This window comes from Monodelphis domestica, chromosome 2 (assembly GCF_027887165.1).
Source record: "Monodelphis domestica isolate mMonDom1 chromosome 2, mMonDom1.pri, whole genome shotgun sequence".
In the NCBI taxonomy this organism is placed as follows: domain Eukaryota; kingdom Metazoa; phylum Chordata; class Mammalia; order Didelphimorphia; family Didelphidae; genus Monodelphis; species Monodelphis domestica.
The window spans coordinates 153,071,255-153,098,228 of record NC_077228.1 but is presented as its reverse complement, the minus strand read 5'-3'; the positions used below and the strand labels follow the sequence as shown (position 1 = coordinate 153,098,228).

The 26,974-nt window shown below is 36.0% G+C and overlaps 1 protein-coding gene across 3 annotated transcripts in view; it reads right to left on the bottom strand.

Annotated features, from left to right (window-relative positions):
* LYST (lysosomal trafficking regulator) overlaps nucleotides 1-26,974 on the bottom strand; it is a 248,382-nt gene that overhangs the window by 192,851 nt on the left and 28,557 nt on the right. For 2 of the 3 annotated variants that reach the window (XM_056816097.1, XM_056816099.1), the window contains exons 2-3: nucleotides 5,553-5,647; nucleotides 1,989-2,187 (exon numbers count right to left, since the gene is read on the bottom strand). In XM_056816097.1, coding sequence (XP_056672075.1) covers nucleotides 1,989-2,180 — 192 coding nt within the window. In that variant the 5' untranslated portion in view covers nucleotides 2,181-2,187; nucleotides 5,553-5,647. Of the gene's footprint in view, nucleotides 1-1,988; nucleotides 2,188-4,179; nucleotides 4,728-5,552; nucleotides 5,648-26,974 lie in introns of those variants that run through there. The other variant, XM_056816098.1, reaches the window with a different exon arrangement.

Genomic DNA, 26,974 nt, shown 5'->3' with positions numbered 1-26,974 from the left:
TTTTATACTGTAACCCTTCATATTTAGGTCACATATCCATTTTGAGCTTAGTCATATGTACAAAATGTAGTTTTTAAAACTAATTTCTACAAAACTGCTACCCAGTTTTCCTAGCAGTTTTTGTCACATATTCAATTTGTTTATGTCAATCCAAATTGTTTATGTCCTCAGTTTTATTAACACTGGATTGCATTAAACTATTTCTGATTCTTGCTAATCTAGACTATTAACTGATTTCCTGAGGTTTCACTGGTATAGCAATAATTTTTAGATTTCATAATTTTTATTTGCATTTAGGTGTCACAATTTTATAGGTGTGGCCCAATCAAAAGAAATGAAGACTGTTCCAATTATTTAAGTCATTCTTCATTTTGAAAGTTTTGTCAACTGTATGTGAATAATTTTTGAGGGTGTCTTGGTAGACAGACTCCCAGATATTTTATACATTTTGTAGTTATGCTGAATAGGACTTCCCTTTCTATGATCTCCTCTTGGATTTTCTTGCTACTAGGCAGAAATGTTCATGATTTTTGTGGATTTATTCATATCCTGCTACTTTACTTAGCAACCTATTATCTTAATTATTTTTTGTTGACTCTCAGATTTTCTCTAAGTAGATCATCATAATGTCTGCAAAAATGTCATTTTGTCTCCTTTCTACTAATGTTTATATCTCTAATTTCTTTCACCTTATTGCTATCACTAGCCCTAGAACTACATCAAATAATAGTATCTTTATTGATCTCATATTTATTGGAGAAACTTTTAGCTAAAGCTCCTGTTTTGCGACCTATGTTTACTTGAAAGTGAGCTAAAAAAAAGCAAAAATGGCTCACTTTTCACATTTGTATTGTCATTGCTTAGCATACTGTTTTGCACTCAGCAAATGCTTTTACATTCATTCATTGGAAATAATGTTAGCTGTTGGTTATCAGGGTTTTTAAAAATCACATGAAAATAATCGTTTCGTCTATATTTTAAAGAGATTTTTCAGCATAAATAAATATTCTCCTTTTATTTATATAAATGTGGACTGAGGTGCTGTTTTTAATATGATTAAACTATATGACTTGCAATTCATTTTATAGTTTCAACAAAAGAAATATAATATTTGATCACATAAAATGGTGGCAAGGAAACAGCTGAAGAGGTTCTTTTTTTCCTTTCATCTGAATTATCTTTCTTAAAAATAATTCAATAAAAAAGAAACTAACTTTAGATGTAAACTTGGACAAATTATTTCATCTCTTTGAATCTAAAATCCCTCATCTTTAAAAGAAGTGGATTGAATTAGATTGATTCCAAGGCCCTTTCTAGGTCTAAAACAAAAATTTTTGCTTCTATGATAATTATATCATAGTTCTATTCCACTTTTTAGAAGTTATACTGTCATACCTCACCTAACATCATTAACTTTCTGTAAAACATGAAGCTAAACAAAATAATCTTTGTTCCAATGGGAATATTAAAAATAAAGAATTGGAAAAATGGTGTTATAAGCAAAGTTCTGCAAAATTGTAGTGAGGTTTGTTACAATGTATCAATTATCTTTTCATGAAACAATATTGTCTGGGACAACTTTCCCAGACCCCCCCCCAAAAAAATCTGAATTTACACAAAAATAAATGAAGCATTTATTATTTTCTTTAAACAGAAAACTCAGTAGTGTCATTAATTTATGAGATTAAACACTTTAAAAATATACATCTTTGTGAATATAAAAGAAGGTTCACAAGCAAAACAAATATCCTTTTATGTACATCTACTAATGCATCTGGCATCTGAGATTAAATAGTAAAGGGTGTGAACATTTCAAAAGAGCCTAGAGAACTCAAAAGATATTAAAAACTTATCCCCAAAATCTTTATGTTCATATTTAGGAACATTTTTAGGGGGAAGAAGGTGGTCCTTAAAGAGGCTCTTGGTATATACTATCTTTAAACTACTATATACTTATTGATGAAGATGTTTGGTTTGAAAACCATTACCTGATCAATGAGAAGATTTAGCTTTGTAAGCAATATAAAGCCACGACCTTGGACAAGATATTGCCCAAGGGCTGCCATGTGAGTCTCCTCCTCTTCCTCCTCCTTAGACTCTGCACGTTGGACCACTGCATTACAAAGCCGGTTAACATCAGTCAGGAATTCACGTGCCAGTGAGTTACTGTCGCTGCTCATGACTGAGCTATATAAATAAAAATCATAAGATAAAGAATTTCTGGAAAAATTTATTTATAAAATTTTTATAAAGACTGATGACATAACAGAAACATGCCTGAAACAGGGCTAATAATATTAGGGAAGCTAAATAAGTATAGTTGAAATTTGGGAGTGAACAGAAAAATGATAAAGGACAATAGAAATGGAATTTTTATCTTGCTAATATATTTTCTAACAAGGAAAATCTTCACATTAAAAAGGTACAAAGACATGGCAAACAGAAAACTAAGATGGTTAATAAATGAAAAGATAAATTTTAAAAATTCATTTTTGTTAATAAAATTACACTTCATTTTTATTAATACATTTCGTTTTTATATTAATTTCACTTCCCAATATATTCCTCCTTTTCCTTAAAGAAAGCCATCCTTTATAATAAAGGAAAAAATGCATCTTCTTGTTGAATATTTTCCCATTATGGCTAATTAATCACTCCTGAAACACCTATAAGTAACTCATTTAACTCCAAAATCTAATTTAAGATAGAGGTACAAGTCTAAGTCACATCCAATTTAAACAGTCTCCATTTGGTACTGAATTGCAATTTTTCTAGGATGGCTGTATTCCATGTCCCATAATCAGATAGTAATATTCATAAACTTTGGGGAGAAAAGAAAGATATAAGCATTTCTGCCATGCCTACTATATATGCCAACTACTCCATTAAGCATTTTTACAAGAATCTCATTTGATCTCCACAACAATCCTGCAAAGCCGGTGTTAATTTTTATCCTCATTTGCAGCTGAGGAAATTGAGGTAGACACAGATTAAATGATTTGCCCAAGGACACATATCTATTACATGTCTAATGCCCAATCTGAACTCAATTCTTTCTGCCTTTAGACCCAATGCTCTATCCACTATATCACCAATAGCCTCCTTTAGTTGTAAAAAGATACACTTGTTTTCAAGAGAAGTTCATAATTATTAATATGATTTTACAATTTCTGGAAGGCAATCCTACCCACTTTGCTTCTTGCCCAATTGAAGGTTCAAATCAGTATCTAATTGTACTTTGTGTACCAGATACTGTAGATAAATGTTAAACAAGCTTTATAGGTTGTCCATTCAAAAGTATGGTTGGTCAGGCCAAACTCTTTAGTAGTTACGGATTTCTTCCAAGAGGCTCTGAAATATTCTGGAGTTTACTACAAATATCATTTGCAAATAGGAGCATCTGGAAGACCTTGACTTTCTCTGGGAATTATCACACTACTTTCCTACACTGTGGCTAACACCCTAACTAACAGATAGCTCTCTTTTTATGCTAACCTAATGTTTAGGATCAGAAGGTCAATGAAGAGTAATTGGTAAAATATCTTTTTTTTTTGAGATCTTGGATATTTTGTCCTATTTAGTACACTTTGTTGGAAAAGAACCATTTAAGCTGGTACTTTGATTTATTGAATCAAATGCTTTTTCTTAATAAACAAACAATAGAACAGTAAAGTCTTCTGTCTTTTAGTCAATTAAAAAAAAGAAAAGGATGTCATCCACTGCAGAATATTACTTGCAAAAGCCTTCGTGCTTCCTAATATCTCATCAGAACATCTTTGATTCAAGAATGAATGAATGAAAGATTTATTAGGCTCTTTTCATTTGCAAAGCCCTAAGCTAAAAAACCTTTCTTTTCTGGTTCTTCAATAGATGTGAGTAAAATATCTGCAGTAGCATTTATTTGCCAGACTATCTTCAAATAGTTACTTCCCAAGATGATGTTTAAGAGAACTAGATTTGGAAGGATTGCAAATTCCCAAGGCTTTTGGGCTCTGCACTATATTCATCAAGACATAAGACACGTCATGGTCAAGGATGGTGGTGGTTTGTCTTAGCTGTCTCATGATGCCTGTCTCTACTTCAATGAGATGCCCCACTGCTTTAGTGAGGCCTGCCCTCTGAGTAGTAGATGTGGGCAGTTGGTTGGGACAGCAACAAGTAATAGTATCAAAGGATCACCTTTCTAGTTCACCTCTTCTTCAGAGAAGCTGCCCCCCAAATGATGACCATGAGAGCTGGACAAGCAGTCGGGGGGGTGTCGCATACTCCCATGGTTCTTGTGCCCATCTGACTGTTAGTGGAAGTTGGTCAGCAGTTGTTGCTGGAGGTGATGAGGAAAGAGGACCCCTTTTCCAAGACCTCTCCCCTGAATGACGGCTTCAGTAGCTGGGTTAAAAGAAGGTATAGTGGCTTGTTCACTGCTTCAAAAGTTATAGCTCTTCAATATCCTGATGATTCTAATTGGATTTTGACTGTGTTTCCCTGCCAACAACTTACCCATGCCCTACCATAATTATTTTCTACTAAAGATCCAGATAGATAAAACTAGGCTCTGTATCTTGAGGCAGCTATCTGGATTAATGGATAGGGCACTGAGACTGAACCAGGAAAACTTGAGCTCAAATCCAATCTGACACTAGCTGTGTGACTCTGGGCACATCACTTATTTGCTCTCTGCCTCAGTTTCCTCAACTGTAAACTCACAGGATTGTTATAAGGATCAAATAATATAATATTTGTAAAGTGCCTAGAAAAGTGGCTGGCATATTATAGATACTTAATAAATACTTGTTTCCTTACTATCATGTATAGATAAATCTCAAAGATTCTGTATACATGAAAATACAAACACATGGAATGGTAGCTGTTAATATTCTTTTAGTCTTCTTATTTCAATAGAAATGAGGTTTGAGATTTTTTTCTATTCTTTTGGTATCTCCTTTAAAAACTTTGTGAATTGATCCCATGATGCTTTCACAAATGTGTCGCCAGAATTCACCTCTACCATATACATTCTTTCTAATCAAATTAGTTGCTTTTCCCATCATGGTTCCCTTTAAGTAGTTTTTACCTTCTCTAAAAACATATTTGTAAGTATAATGTTCAAATCATAAATGTGCTGTCTATGGTCCATACTAGTAAAAAGTTGTTATAAAATTTTTTGTTGCTGAATTTTCCTATTTTTCCTCCCATGATGCCTTCCTTTCATTTTCATCCTTAAATGCCCCAAGAATGACTTTCATTATCTTCTATTTGTTCCCTCTACTTCATGAGCTAATGCGGCTCATAATCATTATTCTTCTATGTAATGTTTTACAAACAAGTTTATGCTCCAAAACCCTCAACTACTTCTCCACCTCCCCCTTAATGGCTTTCTTGCCTAGTCAGTGCCTCTACCTACCTATTTTCCTAATCTAAAGGGAGAATTATGATGGCAAGTTCCTACAAGAACCTCTACTTCAGAGTACCCACACCCATTCCTCCATCAAAACCCCAGTAAGTCCATTAAGATTTCATTCACCATTACAATATAGTATTTCAGAAATATTTACCAATATTTTCAACACTTCTGCAACATTTAGATTCTTTCTTTTGATTGAGCTTCTTAGTAAGGGAATAAAGAAGTATCTTTTGATGAAGCCGTCACCTAAAATAAAATGACAAACCAACAAATTAATAATAACAATTACTGGCAAAAGCATATTGATTTACTATACTATGACATTAAGAGTGTTAAAAGTTAAATTATAGTCTATCATATTTAATATATAACATACAATTTTTAAAATATGCTTTTACCAGAATATTTTTAAGAAAAGGTTTCCCATAATTACTACTTTATTCATATGTCTCCCAATTTCCAAAAAGAATCTTTTCTTTTTAAAAATAAAGGGGGCAGCTGGGTAGCGCAGTGGATTGAGAGACAGGCCTATGTGGCCTCAGACACTTCCTAGGTGTGTGACCCTAGGCAAGTCATTTAACCCTCATTATCTAGCCCTTACCACTTTTCTGCCTTGGAACCAATACACAGTATTGATTCTAAGGTGGAAGGTAAGGTTTAAAAAAATTATTAAAATTAACTTAAAACACCAACTGACAAACATTTCTATATAGAAAGGAGAGTAAGTACTATGTATAAAACTTCAAATGTCATTAAGTACAGCTTAGTTTTAAAAAAGTATATGCTAAATTCAGTTCATTGGTTCCAAAAGCTATCCTACATGTCTTTGCTTCTCTCTGAAATGCTTTCTGTGCATTTTTAAAAATACTTCAATCTTTTCCTTAAATAGATTTTTTTTAAGATGAATCTATTTTGAAGGTTATCTCCCCAATAATTTCAACTTTAACAAAATTAAAGATTTCCCTAATATCTTACAAGATTTCACAGCTGAAGCTCTTGCTTTTGGGACAACTACCTCTTGAATCACTGCTTATTTAGTTCTCTCCCTACAGTTTTTATTTCAGTAAGTCATAGAAACTATTTCATAACTAGAGTTACTGAGTTATTTAAATAAAGGAAATTTAACATCATATGGAGGCAGCATATCATAGCAGAAGTAATGTTTTTATACAGCTCAATTGAAATAATGTATATAGAGTTAATCTAAACTTTAAAACACTTATATGTATGTCATTCTTATTTGAAGGGAAGAGGAAGCAAACAAGAATCTATTAAGCACATGCCATGTGATGGGCCCCATGCTATGCAAATAAATACTTTCCAAATATTATCTCAAATGATCCTCACAACCTGGGAGGTAGATACAAATATATCCATTTTCTAGATTAAATTAGAAGCTGCTTAATAGCATGCATTTTGACTCTTTGTTCCCCAGTGTTTAACACAGTGCCTAGCATGTAGTAGATGCTTAATATTTATTGATTGAGGAAACTGAGGCAGACAGTGGTTACTTGCCCAAGATCATACTACTAGTATCTGAAGATGGTTTTGAATACAAATCTTTTTGACTCAAGGCCTAACACTCTATCCAATGAACTACTTGACCTGCCACCTGAAACCTTATTCTTGAAAGCTGCCTTGACCACTTCTCTTGCATTGCCTACTGTTACACCCTGATCAAAAGAGCCAATATGGCACAATGGAAAAAACCTTTAATTTGGAGTCCCATATGCACTCTAGAGCACATCACTTACACTCTTCAGGCCTTATGGCTTTATACCCTTTGCACAGCAGATGCTAACCATCCCTCATCCATCTTGTACTTCTGATGGCAATTTTTTAAACCAACTGTAAAAATGATTTTTAACCCTATTAAATTTCATCTTACTTAATTCTGCCAGTGGGCTGTTAAGATTTTTGAAATGTAATATGTTAGCTAACCTCATCTTCCTATGCTTTTATTCATCCCACTGATAATGGTCAGCAGCACAGAGCACAAAGCCCAGTATTAGGATTTTCTACTCTTTCCAAGTTGACCCATTAATGATTACTCTTTGCATAGGACTATTCAAGTAGTTCTGAATCTATCTAATGAGATTATCATCTAGTCCAATGGTATCAAACTCAAATAGAAATGGGGGCCATTCATTTGTACATAGGATTCCTATGGGTTGCATACTGACTTGGGTTTAAAATGTAGTATTAAGAATAATTGGACGACCAGAAGACAACGACAAAAGAAAAAGCCTGGACATAATACTAGAGGAAATTATCCAGGAAAACTGTCCTGAGATCCTAGAACAAGAGGGGAAAGTGGAGATTGAAAGAATCCACAGATCATGCCCTGTATTTAATCCCCAATTGACAACACCAAGAAATGTTATAGCCAAATTCAAAAACAATCAGATGAAAGAACAGATATTACAAGCTACCAAGAAGAAGAGTTTCAGATACCATGGAAACACGGTGAGGTTAACACAGGATCTGGCTACATCCACACTGAAGGACCGAAAGGCATGGAATACGATATTCCGGAAAGCAAGGGAACTTGGTCTACAACCACAAATCAACTACCCAGCAAAACTGACTATATTCTTACAGGGGAAAGTATGGTCATTTAACACAACAGAAGAGTTCTAAGCATTCATAAATAAAAGACCAGACCTGAACAGAAAATTTGATGTCCAACCACAGAATTCAAGAGAATCATCAAAAAGTAATTAAAAAGGAGGGTGGAAAACAACAACAACAAAAAAATTTTTTAAGAGACTCAATAAGTTAAAACGATATGTATTCCTATAAGAAAAGAGGTCATTGGTAACTCTTAAAAACTGTTACTATCACCTGAGCAGCTAGAAGAATTACACTCAGAGGGAACAGTGACAAACTGTATAGGATGAAAGGACAAGACATAAATAGTTATATAGATATATGCATGCATAAATACATATACATGTGTATGTATATATATATATACATGACTAGAGCTAAAAAAGAAAAGAGGTTATGACTAAAAGAAATGGGAAAAGAAACAAACGGGGGTAAATTTATATGTCACAAAGAAGCTCATGGCAGGAGGGGGGAGAACATCGATACACTGGAAGGGTAAAGAGGTTGGAGATAGGAAATACTCAACTCTTACGTACTTTGAAACTGACCCAAAGAGGGAAGAACAATCCAATCCATTGGGGAAGAGAATAGATTTGCGCCCTATAGGGGAGTAGAAGGGTAAAAAACGGACTGGTGGGGAAGGAAGCAGTACAAGGGGAGGGGGGGATTTTAAAAAGACTACAGGGGAAAATAAGGGAGGGAATAAGAAGGGAGGGGGGGTAGAAAGGGAAGTAAAACAAGGGGGGGGACGAGAGGGGACTGACTATAAACAAACATTGGTACAGAAGGAAATAGTGAAAGAAGAAAAGTCAGGACCAGGAGTAGAAATCAAAATGCTGGGAAATACACAGCTAGTAATCATAACTCTGAATGTGAATGGAATGAACTCACCCATAAAATGCAAGCGAATAGCAGAGTGGATTAGAATCCAAAACCCTACCATATGCTGTCTGCAAGAAACACACATGAGGAAGGTAGATACACATAGGGTGAAAGTAAGAGGATGGATGGAGCCAAACCTATTGGGCATCAAATGATAAAAAAGAAGGCAGGAGTAGCAATCATGATATCTGACAAAGCCAAAGTAAAAATAAATCTAGTTAAAAGAGATAGGGAAGGTAATTACATCCTGACAAAAGGCAGGATAGACAACGAGGAAATATCTGTACTCAATATGTATGCACCAAATGGCATAGCATCCAAATTTTTAAAGGAGAAACTAGAGGAGCTCAAGGATGAAATAGATAGAAAAACTATACTAGTGGGAGATCTGAACCTTCCCCTATCCAAACTAGATAAATCAAATCAAAAAATAAATAAGAAAGAGGTGAGAGAAGCAAATGAAATCTTAGAAAAAATAGAGTTAGTAGACATATGGAGAAAAATAAATAGGGACAAAAAGCAGTACATGGTACATTCACAAAAATTGACCGTGTACTAGGGCATAAAAATATTGCAAACAAGTGCAAAAGGGCAGAAATAATAAATGCAACCTTCTCAGACCACAATGCAATGAAAATAATAATTAGCAAGATTACATGGAGAGGTAAACCAAAAATTAATCGTAAATTAAACAATACGATTTTCCAAAACGGGTTAGTTAAAGAACAAATCATAGAAACAATTAATAATTTCATTGAAGAAAGTGACAATGATGAGACATCCTTTCAAAACCTACGAGATGCAGCCAAAGCAGTACTCAGGGGGAAATTTATATCCTTGAGTTCATATATAAACAAATTAAGAAGGGAAGAGGTCAATGAATTGGGCATGCAAATTAAAAAACTAGAAAGCAAACAAATTAAAAATCCTCAGATGAAGACTAAATTAGAGATCCTAAAAAGCAAAGGAGAAATTAATAAAATTGAAAGTCAAAGAATTATTGATTTAATAAATAAGACTAGAAGCTGGTACTTTGAAAAAACAAATAAAATTGACAAAGTACTAGTCAGTCTAATTTAAAAAAGGAAAGAAAAAACCAAATTGACAGTATCCAAGATGAAAAGGGAGATCTCACCTCTAATGAAGAGGAAATCAAGGCAATCATTAAAAACTACTATGCCCAATTATATGGCAAAAAATATGGCAATCTAAGTGATATGGATGAATACTTACAAAAATATAAATTGCCTAGGCTAAAAGAAGAAGAAATAAATTACCTAAACAACCCCATATCAGAAAAAGAAATTGAACAAGCCATTAAAGAACTCCCTAAGAAAAAATCCCCAGGTTCAGACGGATTCACAAATGAATTCTATCAAACATTCAAAGAACAGCTAACCCCAATACTATACAAACTATTTGACAGAATAAGCCAAGAAGGGGTTCTACCAAATTCTTTTTACGACACAGACATGGTACTGATCCCAAAGCCAGGCAGGTTAAAAACAGAGAAAGAAAACTATAGGCCAATCTCCCTAATGAATATAGATGTAAAAATCTTAAATAGGATACTAGCAAAAAGACTCCAGCAAGTCATCACAAGGGTTATCCACTACGACCAGGTAGGATTCATACCAGGAATTCAAGGATGGTTCAATATTAGGAAAACCATCCACATAATTGACCATATAAACAAGCAAACCGACAAAAATCACATAATTATCTCAATAAATGCAGAAAAAGCCTTTGAAAAAATACAACACCCATTCCTATTAAAAACACTAGAAAGTATAGGAATAGAAGGGCCTTTCCTAAAAATAATAAAAAGTAAATATCTAAAACCATCAGCAAACATCATCTGCAATGGGAATAAACTAGAAGCCTTCCCGATAAGAGCAGGAGTGAAACAAGGATGCCCATTATCACCTTTATTATTTAATATTGTACTAGAAACACTAGCAGTAGCAAATACAGAAGAAAAAGAAATTGAAGGTATTAAAATTGGCAATGAGGAGACTAAGCTGTCACTCTTTGCAGATGATATGATGATTTACTTAAAGAATCCTAGGGAATCAACCAAAAAGCTAATTGAAATAATCAACAACTTTAGCAAACTCACAGGATACAAAATAAGCCTGCATAAGTCATCAGCATTTCTATATATCTCCAACCCATTTCAGCAGCAAGAATTAGAAAGAGAAATTCCATTTAAAATCACCCTAGACAATATTAAATACTTAGGAATCTATCTGCTGAGACAAACACAGGAACTATATGAACACAACTACAAAACACTCTCCACACAATTAAAACTAGATCTAAACAATTAGAGAAACATTGATTGCTCATGGGTGGGACGAGCTAACATAATAAAAATGACCATCCTACCCAAACTTATATATCTATTTAGTGCCATTGAACTACCAAAAAACTATTTTACTGAATTAGAGAAAACAATAACAAAGTTCATTTGGAAGAATAAAGGACCAAGGATATCCAGGGAAATAATGGAAAAAAAAACACAAAAGAAGGTGGCCTTGCAGTCCCAGATCTCAAACTATATTACAAAGTAGTGGTCATCAAATCAATTTGGTTACTGGCTAAGAGACAGAAAGGAGGATTAGTAGAATAGACTTGGGGTAAATGACCTCAGCAAGACAGTCTTTGACAAACCCAAAGACTCCAGCTTTTGGGACAAAAATCCAGTATTTGATAAAAACTGCTGGGAAAACTGGAAGACAGTGTGGGAGAGATTAGGTTTGGATCAACACCTCACATCCTACACCAAGATAAACTCAGAATGGGCGAATGACTTGAATATAAAGAAGGAAACTATAAGTAAATTAGGTGAACACAGAATAGTATACATGTCAGACCTTTGGGAAGGGAGAGATTTTAAAACCAAGCAAGACTTAGAAAGAGTCACAAAATGCAAAATAAATAATTTTGACTACATCAAATTAAAAAGGTTTTGTACAAACAAAACCAATGTAACCAAAATTAGAAGGAAAACAACAAATTGGGAAATGATCTTCATAACAAAAACCTCTGACAAAGGTCTAATTACTCAAATCTATAAAGAGCTAAACCAGTTTTACAAAAAATCAAGCCATTCTCCAATTGAAAAATGGGCAAGGGACATGAATAGGCAATTTTCAGTTAAAGAAATCAAGACTATTAATAAGCACATGAAAAAGTGTTCTAAATCTCTTATAATCAGAGAGATGCAAATCAAAACAACTCTGAGGTATCACCTCACACCTAGCAGATTGTTCAACATGACAGCAAAGGAAAGTAATGAATGCTGGAGGAGGTTTAGCAAAGTAGGGACATTAATGCATTGCTGGTGGAGTTGTGAATTGATCCAATCATTCTGGAGGGCAATTTGGAACTATGCCCAAAAGGTGCTAAAAGACTGTCTGCCCTTTGATCCAGCCATAGCACTGCTGGGTTTGTACCCCAAAGACATAATAAGGAAAAAGACTTGTACAAGAATATTCATAGCTGCGCTCTTTGGGATGGCCAAAAATTGGAAAATGAGGGGATGCGCTTCAATTGGAGAATGGCTGAACAAATTGTGGTATATGTTGGTGATGGAATACTATTGTGCTAAAAGGAATAATAAAGTGGAGGAATTCCATGGGAACTGGAATGACCCTCCAGGAAGTGATGCAGAGTGAGAGGAGCAGAACCAGGAGAACATTGTACACAGAGACTGACTCACTGTGGTACAAGAGAACGTAATGGACTTCTCCAGTAATGGCTTTACAATGTCCCTGAACAACCTGCAGCGATCTACAAGAAAAGAAAAACAAAACAAAACAAAACTATCCTCAAGCAGAGGACAAACTGAGGGAGTAAAAACACCAAGGAAAAGCAACTGCCTGACTACAGAGGTTGAAGGGACATGATCGAGGAGAGATGCTAAATGAGCACCCTAATGCAAATACCAAAAACAAGGAAATGGGTTCAGAGCAAGGACACATGTGATACCCAGACTAATCATGCCTCAGGCTAGGGAAGGGGTGGTGGGGGGTTGGGGGGGAAGAAAAGAAAATGATCTGTTTCCAATGAACAACGTATGAAAATGACCAAATAAAATGTTTTAAAAACTAAAAAAAACAAAAAAGAACTGGAGAAGAAAAAAAAAGTAGTATTATCTGTGTTTTATTGCATTCTTATGTATTTTGTTAAATAGTTCCCAATTTAAAAAAAATTTTTAAACTCTTACCTTCCTTCTTGGTATCAATTCTAAGATAGACACGTGTCAAGGGCTATACAATTAGGATTAAGTGACTTGCCTAGTGTCACACCTCTAGGAAGTATCTGAGACCAGATCTGAACCCAAGTCCTCCCAACTCCAAACCTGGCACTCTACCAACTGTACTATCCCCTCCAACTAAATTTTAATCTGGTTCAGACCTCAATTGTGAGTGTTACTGGACTGGGTGGTTGACATCTCTGATCTAGCCCATGACTTTCATTTTTTCAACAAAAATAGGATGAGGCTTTATGAAGTATTTTGTTCATATCTAGATAAACTCTTACCTATAGTATTCATACAACCTAATAGTCAAGTAAGTCCAAGTGTACTTCTTCCTTAAGGAAGAATGCTTCTCCCTTTCATAGTGATCTATTCTCCCCTTTCAGTACCCCCCTTTAGTACTTTGCATTGTGCCAAGAGGCTACCCAGGGATTTCATCACTCTGGCAAGTCTCCTGAGCTTACAGAAATCCAGACTCCCAAGAGTGTATAGGCCAGACTAGCTGAGGGACATGCTAGTCCCTATAATCCTATAAAATCCAAAAGAGAGAAGTCTAACCAAATACTATGAAAAACTGGAAAAAGAAGAAATCATTTTCTGCTAAGAGGAGCAAAGAAGAAGGAAGCTTTCCAGAAGAGATAGCGCATGAATTGGCCCTTGAATACTGAGACTTCAATAAAGAGTTGTTCTTTAGCTTCTATTTTTGGTGGGGACAGGCAATAAGTAAGCGGGTGGGGAAGGGAGTGTGAACAATGTTGTGGAGATGACAGGGTAGGGCAAAAAAAACAACAACATAGAGAATCACTTTTTCCTGCAAACAATACAGTTTAGAAGGAATATAGCATATACACTGGAGGATTATGAGATAAAGTAGATTGTATTCAGATCCTGGAGGTCCAGGAAACTGAGTTATTAGATCAAGTCAATAAGCATTTAGTAAGCACTTAGACCATTCCAGGACTTTGCCAAACACTCTGCAAAGCACTGAGGATAGAATGAAAGGCAAAAACAGTCCCTTCTGTCCAGACCCTCACAATCTAATTGAGGGGGGAAAGAAGAAGAGAGACAATGTGCAAACAACTATGTATAAATAAGATGTATACAAGAGAACATGAAGTTATTCTCAAGGAAGGGCACTAAAACTAAGGCAGACCAAGAAAGGGTTCTTTCAGAAGGCAGGATTTAGCTGAGATGAGAAGGAAGCCAGAGAAGCCAGGAGAGAGAGATGAGAAATATTCTAGGCATCAGGGATAGCCAGTGAAAAAACAAAGTTGGGAGAGGGAATATCTTTTAAAAAAAAAAGGCCAGTGCCACTGTATCATAGAATACATAGAAGGGAGTAAAATATAAGAGGAGTAGAAAAGTAGGAAGGGAGAGTTTTTAACAAGCCAAACAGACTTATAGCAATGCATCTAAAAAGTTATTCATTATGAGCACATTGAATTTATTCCAAGGATGCAGAGATAGTTAACATTTGTAAACTATCAACACAAAGAATAATATTAAATAACAAGAATATACAAAATATATTATTATCAACAAATAGAGAAAAGGTCTTTAAAAAAGTGCCCGTTTATGGGGGTTTTTTATCTACAAAATAGTGGCATAGAATGATCTTTTTCAAATAGAAAATTTAGGGGGCAGCTAGATAGCTCAGTGGATTGAGAGCCAGGCCCAGAGATGGTAAGTCCTGGGTTCAAATTTTACCTCAGATATTTCCTAGCTGTGTGATCCTGGGCAAGTCACTTAAACCCCATTGCTTAGCCCTTACCATTTTTCTGCCTTGAAACCAATACACAAAATTGATTTCAAGATGGAGAGAGAGAGAGAGAGAGAGAGAGAGAGAGAGAGAGAGAGAGAGAGAGAGAGAGAGAGAGAAAAAGAAAGTTTGCATCTAAAACCAAAAGCAAATCTCATATGCAACAGGATTACACTAGACAATTTTCCAATAAACCCTCTCCCCACTACTGTTTAATACAATTTGAAAACTGCTAACAATAGCAATAAGACAAAAGAAATACTTTAAAGCATAATGATAGGAAAAGAAAAAATAAAACAATTCCTTGATCCCTATTTACTGATGACACATTAGTTTTCTTAAGAAATACTAAGGAATCAGCAAGAATATTTAGACAATACTAGCTTCATCAAGGTTACTGGCTGCAAAATAAAACTATAAGGATCAATAGCATTTCTATATATAATAAAATGCAAGAGGCAATAATAAAGGGAGAAATACTATTCAAAATAACTACAAAATATATAAAATATTTGGGGATTAATCTAAGCACTCAAAATGCTTATACAGACTCAATTACAAAATGTTTCTTAAAGAAATAAAGATCATGGGGGCAGCTGGGTAGCTCAGTGGATTGAGAGCCAGGCCTAGAGATAGGAGGTCCTAGGTTCAAATCTAGCTTCAGACACTTCCCAGCTGTGTGACCCTGGGCAAGTCACTTGACCCCCATTGCCTAGCCCTTACCACTCTTCTGCCTTGGAGCCAATACACAGTATTGACTCCAAGATGGAAGGTAAGGGTTTAAAAAAAAAAAGAAAGCAAGAAAGATCACAAATAAAGGAACACCATATTCAATATTCTTTCTTAAACCATGCCAATATAATAAAAATGGCAATACTACCAAAGTTAATTTACTGTCTTAATGCTATAACAATCAAATTTTCAAAAGGTTACTTTGTAGAAATGAACAATTCATTTAGAGAAATAAAAGACCTAATACGGCAAGGAAAAAAATGAACAGAGGTAAGGATGAAGGGAAAAGAGCACTTTCTGACCTCAAACTATATTATAAAGCAGAAGACATCAAAACCATCTGACACTGACTGAAAAATAAAGAAGTAGCTCAATGGGATAGAAAAGAGAACCATCAGACAAGGGATAATCAGAAACAATTGAACTCAATAACCTAAAGTCGAATAAATCAGAAAACATAAATAAACTCCTTACTTGAGTAAGGTGGCTCAAAAAATTAGAATGCAATCAGAAAGAAATTAGACATAAACTAATACCTTATCTCATAATCAATAATAAATTTTAAATTGATATGCAATTTTAATATTAACAATCATAACATTAAAATTTAGGAAAAAAAAGTTATTAGAAGAAGACCTAACACTTAACCAAAAGACATAATAGATAACTTGGATATAATGAAACTGAAAAGCTTCATTAAAAACAAAACTGATGCACCTAGAATAAAAAAAAGAAATGGTTATATGGGGAAAGAAAGTTTGGTAACTAAGATCCACAAAAAACAAACCTATGCATATATAACTAAATTCCCATATATATGTGCATATGTAGATACAAAAGACCAAAAACAATCTCCAATAGGTAATTGATGAAAGGATAGTAATAATCGCTTCTCAAAAGAATTCCAAATTGTTAATAAACAAAAGAATGTTCTAAATCACCAATAATAGAAATGAAAAAATTTTAAACCTTTTGTTTCATACTCTTAACAATTGGCAATGATGACAAAAGATAGGAACAGTCAATGTTGGAGAGTTTGTGGAGAAGAAAGGCACACTGATCAAAATAATTATTTGAAAAGCAATTTGTAATATGACCAAAGACACTACTATTGGGCTTATACTCCAGGGATGCCCCTGAGAAGGTCCCCATATACACCAAAACATTTACAGACAGCATTTTTTGACAAATAATTGTAAATAAAGCAGGCGATCATTGAATGGGGAATGTCTAAACAAATTATGGTATATGAATGTAAATAGAATGTTACCAAGCTATAAGAAACAATATGATTAATAAAGATAATTGTGGAAAGATTTACATTATACCTGCTGCAGAGGAGAGTGGAGACCAAAAAAAATATGATTACAATATAAATGGGGGAAAAAACCAAGCATAAACTAATCAGAAGCAGCAAAATGGCAAAGGATAAGTTCCAAAGAAGATAATAATAATAGTAGTTAACATTTATATAGTACTTACTGTGTGTCAGGTACTATGCAAAGTGCATTACAAATAGTAACCCTTTTGAACTTCATAACAACTTTGGGAGATGGATGTTATTATTATCATTTCCATTTTACAGAAAAGGAAAATGAGGCAAACAGGGGTTAAGCAACTTGTCCAGGGTCACATAACTACTTTCTGAGGCTGGGTTTGAACTAAGGATTTCTTGACTCTGGGCCCAGTATTATATTCTCTCCTACACCATCTGAGAAAATACCCACCACCTCATTCCTTTGCAGAGGTGGGCAGTCTACAGTTGTGGTATATTGCACATATTTTTCACTTTTTTCAATGTACTGAGCAGTCACTAGGTCACAAAATTGAACTTCTTATCCTTCTGCAAAAACCCTTTCCTCCTCCCTATTACTATCACAGGCTCTACCACTCTTCTCGTCACTCAAGTTTAAACCGCTTTAAACTTGAACAATATCCATTCCTCACCCTTTGACCCCTCTATATACAATCAATTGGATCCAAACACCTGTAATTTCTACCTTTGTAACATCTCTTCACTATGCCCCTCTTCTCTGCTGAAATTGCCCCTTCTAGTGCAAGCCCTCATTATCTCACACCTGAACTGTTACAATAGCCTTCAGTTAGATTTTCCTTTCTTATGTCTCTCCCATCATCCACTTTATTACCACACAGACCATAAGTGTCTGTTACCTCCCTCCCTCTTCTATGTCACCTCTAACCATGTCACTTTCCTCGTCAATAAATTTCAGTGGATCAGATCCATACTATCCTCAGGATCAAATATAAAATCCTCAGTTTGAGTTTTAAAGCCATTCATAACATGTTCCCTTTGTCCCTTTCCAGACTTCTTGCCATTTATTCCCCTGAGTGGCATAGCCAGGGCCTCTTTGCAACCCTTGTTCTAGACACTCCATCTCTTGACTCTGGGCATTTTCAATGACTGTCCATGGATGGAACTCTCTCTGTCCTCATTTCTACCCCCTGGAATCCATGGCTCCAGTCAATTCTCAGCTAAAGACCTACATTCAAGAAGGCTTTCCTAGTCCTTAATCTTAGTGCCTTTCCTTGGAGATGATCTTCAACTTAATTGTGAGTGTGTAGGTGTATATGTGTATATATAAAATTTGTTTTACATGTTGTCTCCCTCAATAGACTCTGAGACCCATAGGAGCAGAGACTAAGTTTTTCTTTAGTTCCAGGGTTTTGGGGGGGGGTTGTTTGTTTACTTTGGAGGGGGGGGGGATTCTTTGTAATCCCTAGGTTCAACAGAGTGCCTAGCATAAATATTTTCCCCTGACTAATACACTCATTTGATACTGCCTAAAAAAGCCATTCAGTACATTCCACTTACTAATGGTTAGGCCTTAAGCTACTTGTTCAGAAAAAAAACAAACAAAAAAAAAACAGAAACTATTCTAAACACTAGAATGTACAGCTAGATAACGTTTCAACTTCCTGATGAAAGAATGCCATCTAGTGGTAATAAAATGTGTCACTGCAGGCTTTGCCCACAAAGCAATAGGCAAGGAAAAATATTCATTTTCTACATCTGACTTTACCTTGGGATAAAGTAATATATTTAGAGTCCATAGTTTCCCAATTTTCTTTGCCTATTTTCATATGCCTTGCCTCTCGTGGGATGTATCCCCAGGGCTCAGGCTCCTTTATTGCCTCTATGAAGATGAGTCCCAGGATGTAGAGTGAAAGCTCCTTTGAGAATAAAGACCGTCTCAGCCTTTGTATATTTGTCTCCAATACCTAACAGAGTACTTAGGACACAGTACAGAATCGATGCTTATTGACAGATTCATGTGGTCCTGCATCACCAACTGCCTATATGGCATCTTCACATCTCCTGCCATATTCAAACTCAACATGCTCAGAACAGATCTCATTATGTTTTCCCAAAAATCTTTCACAAAATCATGTAGTCACGATCACAATCTAATGGGGGTGGGAGGATGAGACAAGAAGAAAGCAAGTATGTACAAACAACATATATACCACATAATTAAAAGTAATATTAAGGAAGGCACTAACATTAAAGCAGACAAGGAAAGGCTTTTCTTGTAGGAAGTAGGATTTTAGGGGAGACTTGTAGGAAGCCATGGGCGTCAGAAGGCAGAGATGAGGAAGCAGAATATTCCAGCCACAGAAGACAATCACTTGAAAATGTCAGGGGGCAGCTAAGTGACTCAGTGAATAGAGAGCCAGGCCTGGAGATGAGAGATTCGGGATCCAAATCTGATGTTGGACACATCCTAGCTGCATGACCCTGGGCAAGTCATTTAACCCCAATTGCCTAGCCCTTTCCACTCTTTTGCCTTGGAACCAATAGTTTGTATTGATTCTAAGACAGGAGGGTAAGGGTTTAAAAAAGGAAAAAAGAGAAAAGAAAGAAAAGGAAATGTACAGTTAGGAGATGAAGTGTCTTAGTCAAGGAACTGTTTTGTGTGAGGAATAGCAAGAACAGTTCCACTTTATCACTGACCAGAGAGAAGGGATTAAAATGTAATAAGATAGGAAAGACAGGCACAGACGAGGTATGTAGGACTTTATAAGCCAAACAGAGCATTTTATATCTGATTCCAGAGGTAAAGGACAGATAGACTGTAGCGGTAAGAAATTAGAAGACGTTCATTGTGGGTAAACGCAATTCTACCCAAAGACAGCCATTTTTATGACTATAAATGAACATAATAATGAATATAAAGAAATGGAATAACTCAAAATCAGAATGTTAGAGAAAAAAAAGGGGACTTTAAGAGGTAACCTTATCTAATCCCTAAATTTCATTGAGGCAACTAGGGCTCCTAGAAAGTGATTTATCTAAAGCCCCAGAGTAGTGCAAGAACCTAGGTTTCTAATTCTCCAAATTTAAATTCATTTAAATTTAAATTAAATTCAGAGTTAATTTAGTTTAGTAAATTGCAAGTCAGAACTTAAAAAAACCAGAAAGTTTCTGGTACATTGACTAGGATTAAAAATGTGATTAAATGATTGGGGATATGGACTCTAAATGATTATCCTAGTGCAAACATAACAATATGGAAATAGGTTTTGATCAAGGACACATGTAAAACCCAATGGAATTGCACAATGACTAAGGGAAGGATTGGGGGGAGGGGAGGGAAAGAACATGACTCTTGTAACCAAGAAAAAATATTCTAAATTGGCTAAATAAAATTAAAAACAATTTTTACATGGTATTAAAGACACATTCGTCTACCAAGTCCCATTAGAAAAAAGACAGAAGGGGGCAACTAGGTGGCTCAGTGGATTAAGAGCCAGGCCTGGAGACCAGAAGTCCAGGGTTCAAATGTGAACTCAGATACTTCCTAGTGTGACTCTGGGCAATTCACTTAACCTCCATTGCCTAATCCTTACTGCTCTTCTGCTTTAGAACCAAAATACAGTATTGATCCTAAAATGGAAGGTAAGGGTTTAAAAAAAATTAAGGCAATATACAAAGAAAGCTCCTTAACAACCAATAATGTTTTAGCTGCTGCCAAAAATGTATACCTATTTGAAAGTATTTTCTACTAACAAAGCAAAATTTTTAAATCTCTGGCATTAAAACAAAACCTTATTTATCTAAAAGGCAGCCTATGAAGAAACAAAGAAGAGACTAAATTAAGCCAGGTTCAAATTATACTTTTATTTTTAAAAAGTTAGTCCAATGTGAAACAGCAAATGAAATAGATCATATGTCTAATGCTAATAAATTTCTGCTTCAAGTTTTACCTATAAAATTTTTCTGTTACAAGGTAGATGAACAAGACCTTTTCACACAGAAGTTCAAATTTCAAAACACATTTTTTAATTAAGCAGCATACTGAGTTAAGCACTGGGAATAAAAAGATGAAAAACAACATAGCCCCCCATAAGTCAAAGAACTTATAATTTGGTAGGGGAATCAGCCATGAACACAAATCTCTATAATACAAGTTAAGATATAAGTGCTTTGGAGAGGTACAACAGACAGGGATGAGACATCTGGAGAAAGAATGATTACTTCCAGCTGCAGGAGTCTAGTATGGCTTAAAAGAGAGAAGTGAGCCAAACATTAAAAGAAGAAAATTATTTCAACAAGCAAAAAATGTGGCAGTACTTCATTACAGACCCAGGCCTGTGTTAAGTACACAGAGGCAGGAGAGGGCAGAATGAAATTACGTAATAGATTATAATTAGTTTGGTTAGACCTTGGACAGAGTACTTTTATGTGAAATAAGTCTTAGAAAGGTAGTTTAACACTAGTATTTATATAACACCTTAAGATTTTCAAAGTGTTTTCCAGATATTATCTTATTTTATCCTCACAACATCTCTGTGAGATAAAAATACTAATATTTTTATTTTACAAATGGGGAAACCAAGACAGAAAAAGGTTAAGTGACTTGCTCAGGATCCTTCAGCTAGTGAGCACTTGAGCCTGAATTTGAACTCACATCTTCCTACCTCCTGCTCTAGAGCCCTATCCATTAAGTCTCTTAGCTAGTTGGTTTTGAAAAGTTTCATATGTGTGAGTATATAATATATATTTACATATAAATACATGCTATTCAACTGCTTTACTGCAGGAGTTGAGGGGATATGATTGAGGAGAGACTCCAAATGAACACTCTAATGCAGATACCAACAACATGGAAATGGGTTCGAATCAAGAACACATGTGATACCCAGTGAAATTGCACGTCGGCTATGGGAGAGGTGGGGGGGGAGGGAAGAAAAGAAAATGATCTTTGTTTCCAATGAATAATGTTTGGAAATGACCAAATAAAACAATGTTTAAAAAAAAAAGGCAGACCAAAAAAACCTGATAATAAAGCAAATAAATAAATAAATAAATGCTATTTTATTTACATTTAATATATAATGCTTTAATATATTTCTTATTTAACTTTTAATTTACTCAAGGAAACTATACTTGAAGCCAAAAATCCTTCCAGCAACATGAAATGAATTTTTCAAGGGTAGAAATCATCAGGCAAGATAAAAAATAACTCATGGTTTACTGACATTTTGCTTCAAAAAATTAAAACTTAGTATATAAATACTTTCTTTGAACCAAATCACTTTGAAAGAAATTATATTCTTATTTAGGGTTTATTTCCTTTGTGTGAAAAATTAGACTCTGATTAGAAGATACATGTAAACAGTAAATTCCAAATTTGTGTTCTCCCATTACAGGACCCTGTAGGTATGGGACAAAGCATGAAATGGGGTGGGAGTGGGGGAGAAAGTATGAAGCAAAGCTGGGACAAAATTTAGTTTATTTATAGTTTTCTAATTTGTTTATTCCCAATAACATCCCTTCATTTACCAGATGAAAAAATAATTCAAACATACTTCAACTCAACAGACATTATTTAACACCAACTATATGAAAAATTTATTGTTTGAAGTGGTTAATGCATGTAAGAAATATAGTCTCTCTAGTCAAGGAATATACAATGTAATAGGTACTTAAGCATATATGCAAATAATTCTAATATAAATTAAAATGAGAAGCCCATGATAGATAGAAAGCAGATCTAAGAGTCAGGAATCTAGACCTCCTTGAGTATATTTTTGACTCTTTTTACATCCCCAGCACCAAACTGTGCCCAGCACATAATAGTTTTATTTTATTTTTTTAAAAAAACCTAACTTCTGTTTTAGAATCAATACTAAGTATGGTTCCAAGGCAAAACAGTGGTAAGGGCTAGGCAACTGGGGTTAAGTGATTTGTCCAGTCACACAGCTAGGAAGTGTCTGAGGTAAAAATTTGAACCCAGGACCTCTGGTCTCCAGACCTGGCTCCATTGAGCTAGCTAGATGTCCATACACATAGTAAACTCAAACATTTACTAAGAATTTAATTTCTTGCGGCTACATAATTCAGAAAATAATAATACTCTAAATTAATTTTATAGATTTCAACCATACCAAACTAAAAGTAGTACTTTGTAAACAGAAATGGAAATTGGATGGGTATAAGGAACTCCTTTAAAGGAGTCTCCTTCCAGAATTGCAGATTGGTACTTTTTCTACAATTTGTCATCTTGGAAAATTACCCAGAGGAAGAAGAGTCAAACAAATACACAAGGGGGAAATGGGTACACTAATACACTGTTGGTGGAACTGTAAACTGATCCAATCATTTTGGAGAGCAATTTGGAATTATGCTCAGTTACTAAAACTATAGCTTTTGACCTAGCAACACCATAATTAGATTTATTTCCTAAGGTGATGATGGAAAAAAGAAAAGAATATATATGTTCTAAAATATTTATAGCAGGGGGCAGCTGGGTAGCTCAGTGGATTGAGAGCCAGACCTAGAGATGGGAGGTCCTAGGTTCAAATCTGGCCTCAGACACTTCCCAGCTGTGTGACCCTGGGCAAGTCACTTGACCTCCATTGCCTAGCCCTTACCACTCTTCTGCCTTGGAGCCAATACGCAGTATTGACTTCAAGACAGAAGGTAGGGGTTTAAAAAAATAAAATAAAATAATAAAATAAAATAAAATAAAATAAAATAAAATATTTATAGCAGCTCTCTTTGTGGTAGCAAAGAATTGGAAATTGAAGGGATGCCCATCAATTGGGGAATGGCTAAACAAACTCTGACGTGTGATTGTGATGGAAATGACAAATCTTCTAATTTTGGAAAAACAGACCTACATGAAATTAAAAAGAATAAAAACAGCAGAAACAAGAGAACAGTATATATAGCAATAGAAATACCATTTGAAGACTGGCTATCAAGACCAGTTTGCTCAAACAGCTGCCAGACTTGCCTGTGGGCATCAGTGAGAGGCTCATGAAGATCCTCTCAGCAAAAGACCGATATGCCACAATCATCAGCACATATGCCCCAACACTGACCAGCACAGAGGAGACCATCGAGCAGTTCTACTCTGACCTGAGTGCCGTCTTGCACTCAGTGCCCACCAATGACAAGCTGATCCTACTGAGAGACTTCAACACCCGCGTTGGGAAGGACCATGAAAGATGGAAAGGAGTGCTCAACAAACACCGCATGGGCAAAATGAACAACGGCCTACTGCTACTCAGCAAATGCTCAGAGTTCAAACCCACCATCACGAACACTGTGTTCAGAATGGTGAACAAATATAAAACAACGTTGATGCACCCACGATCAAAACAATGGCATCTCATTGGCTACATCATTGTATGCCAGCAAGACATCCAGGATGTAAAGATCACCAGAGCCATGAGAGGAGCTGAATGCTGGACAGATCATTGATTGGTTAGAGCGACTCTTCAAATGCGCATTGCGCCTCACCATCCAAAATGCGCCCAGACAGTTCGTGCATTTTACAATGTAAGTCCACTTAGAGATCCATCTTATTTGCAAACATTCCAGTCCTGCCCTGACGACAATCTGTCTGCCAAGGGACCGCTCACTGGAAGCTCAACCGAGAAATGGAACCAGTTCAGAGACGCAGTGAAGGAAACATCAAAGGCAGTCCTAGGCCCCAAACAACGCAACCACAAGGACTGGTTCAATGAGAACAACACTGCTATTGAAGACCTATTGAGCAAAAAGAACAAAGCCTTTATGGGGTGGCAAAATAACCCAAATTCTGCTCCTAAAAAGGACAGATTCAAGTCTCTCCAAGCCACGGCGCAGTGTGAGATCAGGAAGATGCAAGACTGATGGTGGGAAAAAAAGGCAGAAGAAATCCAGCTTTGCTGATAAGAAAAACTACAAACAATTTTTCAGTGCCCTCAAGACTGTCTATGGGCCATTAAAACCCACCACCACTCCCTTGCTATCCTCTGACGGTGACACTCTCATAAAAGATAAAAAAGGCATCAGCAACAGGTGGAAAGAACACTTCAGTCAGCTTCTCAACCGACCCTCTTCAGTCGACCAAAGTGCCCTTGACCAGATCCCCCAAAACCGCACCATTGAACAACTTGATGTCCCTCCTTCAATAGAGGAAGTCCAAAAAGCCATTAAACAAATGAGTGCATGCAAGGTACCCGGTAAAGATGGGATCCCAACCGAGGTGTACAAGGCCTTAAATGGAAAGGTGCTCCAGGCATTCCACATAGTGCTGACCAGCATATGGGAAGTGGAAGACATGACCCCAGAACTCAGAGATGCCTCCGTCGTAGCCCTATACAAGAACAAAGGCGCACGAGCAGCCTCTGACAACTACAGAGGCATCTCACTACTCTCCACTGCTGGAAAGATCCTCGCCCATGTTATACTCAACAGACTCCTGTCATCTGTTTCAGAGCAGAACCTGCCCGAATCACAATGTGGCTTCTGACCAGATCGCAGCACCATCGACATGGTCTTCACGGTGAGGAAAATGCAGGAAAAAATGCCTTGAGCAGAACCTGAGTCTCTACATTGTCTTCATAGACCTGACAAAGGCATTCAACACAGTGAACAGGGACGCATTGTGGGTGATCCTTAGCAAGCTCAGTTGCCCAGCAAAATTCGTCAAACTGATCCAGCTCTTTCATGTCGACATGACAAGGGAAGTCCTATCTGGTGGAGAGACTTCCGATCACTTCAACATCTCCAATGGTGTGAAACAAGGCTGTGTCCTCGCTCCGGGACTATTCAACCTATACTTCACCCAAGTATTACGACATGCTGTGATGGATCTAGACCTGAGCGTCTACATCAAATACCGACTGGATGGCTCACTATTCGACCTTCGCCGCCTGACTGCAAAAACAAAGACAACAGAGAGACTCATCCTGGAAGCTCTCTTTGCCGATGACTGTGCTCTCATGGCCAACCAAGAAAATTATCTCCAAACCATTGTGGACAGGTTCTCCACCGCAACAAAACTGTTTGACCTGATTAATTAATAACCTAAGAAGTTATCTAATCCTCCTACTTCATTTTACAGATGGAAGTAACGTGTTCCAAGATCCCATGGTAGAAAGAGCCCCTGTTATGGAGGTCAAATGTCTGGACTCAAATTCTATTTCTGAAGTTGACTTGGATTTAAGTGAACTTGGCAAGTAACTTCACCACCTTACGCCTCAGTTTATTCATCTGTAAAGTAATAGAGTTGGACTAGAGGGCCTCTGAGATCCTACCAGCTAGAAAGAAATGATCCTGTGACTAATGAAGTAGCCACCAACTTGTCATAAATGGCAAGGTCAGATTAGTTTTCCTTTCTTATTGTATAACTCCAATAATATTCTCCCTTGATCGAAGATCTCCAATAACCCCCCAGTACCTATCAAATGATGAATGAATGAAAATATAATAAGCTCTTTTTTATTACTGTATAAGGACTTCTCAATGTAGTGTTTAATTTGCTATCAAGTCGAGTTTTAAATTCTAGGTATTCAGACTGCTGAGTCTGTACCCCAAAGAGATAATGAGGAAAAAGACTTATACAAAAATATTTATAGCCATACTCTTTGTGGTGGCAAAAAATTGGAAAATGAGGGGGTGTCTATCAATTGGGGAATGGCTGAATAAATTGTGGTATCTGATGGTGATGGAATATTATTGCGCTGAAAAGAATAAAGAAATGGAGGAATTCCATGCAAACTGGAACAACCTCCGGGAAATGATGCAGAATGAAAGGAACAGAACCAGAAGAACCAGAAGACTGATACACTGTGGTACAGTTGAATGTAATAGACTTTCCTACTAGCAGCAATTTAATGAACCAGGACAATCCAGAGAACTTAGGAGAAAGAACACTATCCACATTCAGAGAAAGAACCATGGAACCAGAAATGCATAAGAAAAATAAACCACAAAGTGCAAGGGGATGTGATTAGGGTTTCGATGTTAAAGGATCACTCTACTGCAGATATGAATAACATGGAAATCGCTTTTGAACAATGATACATG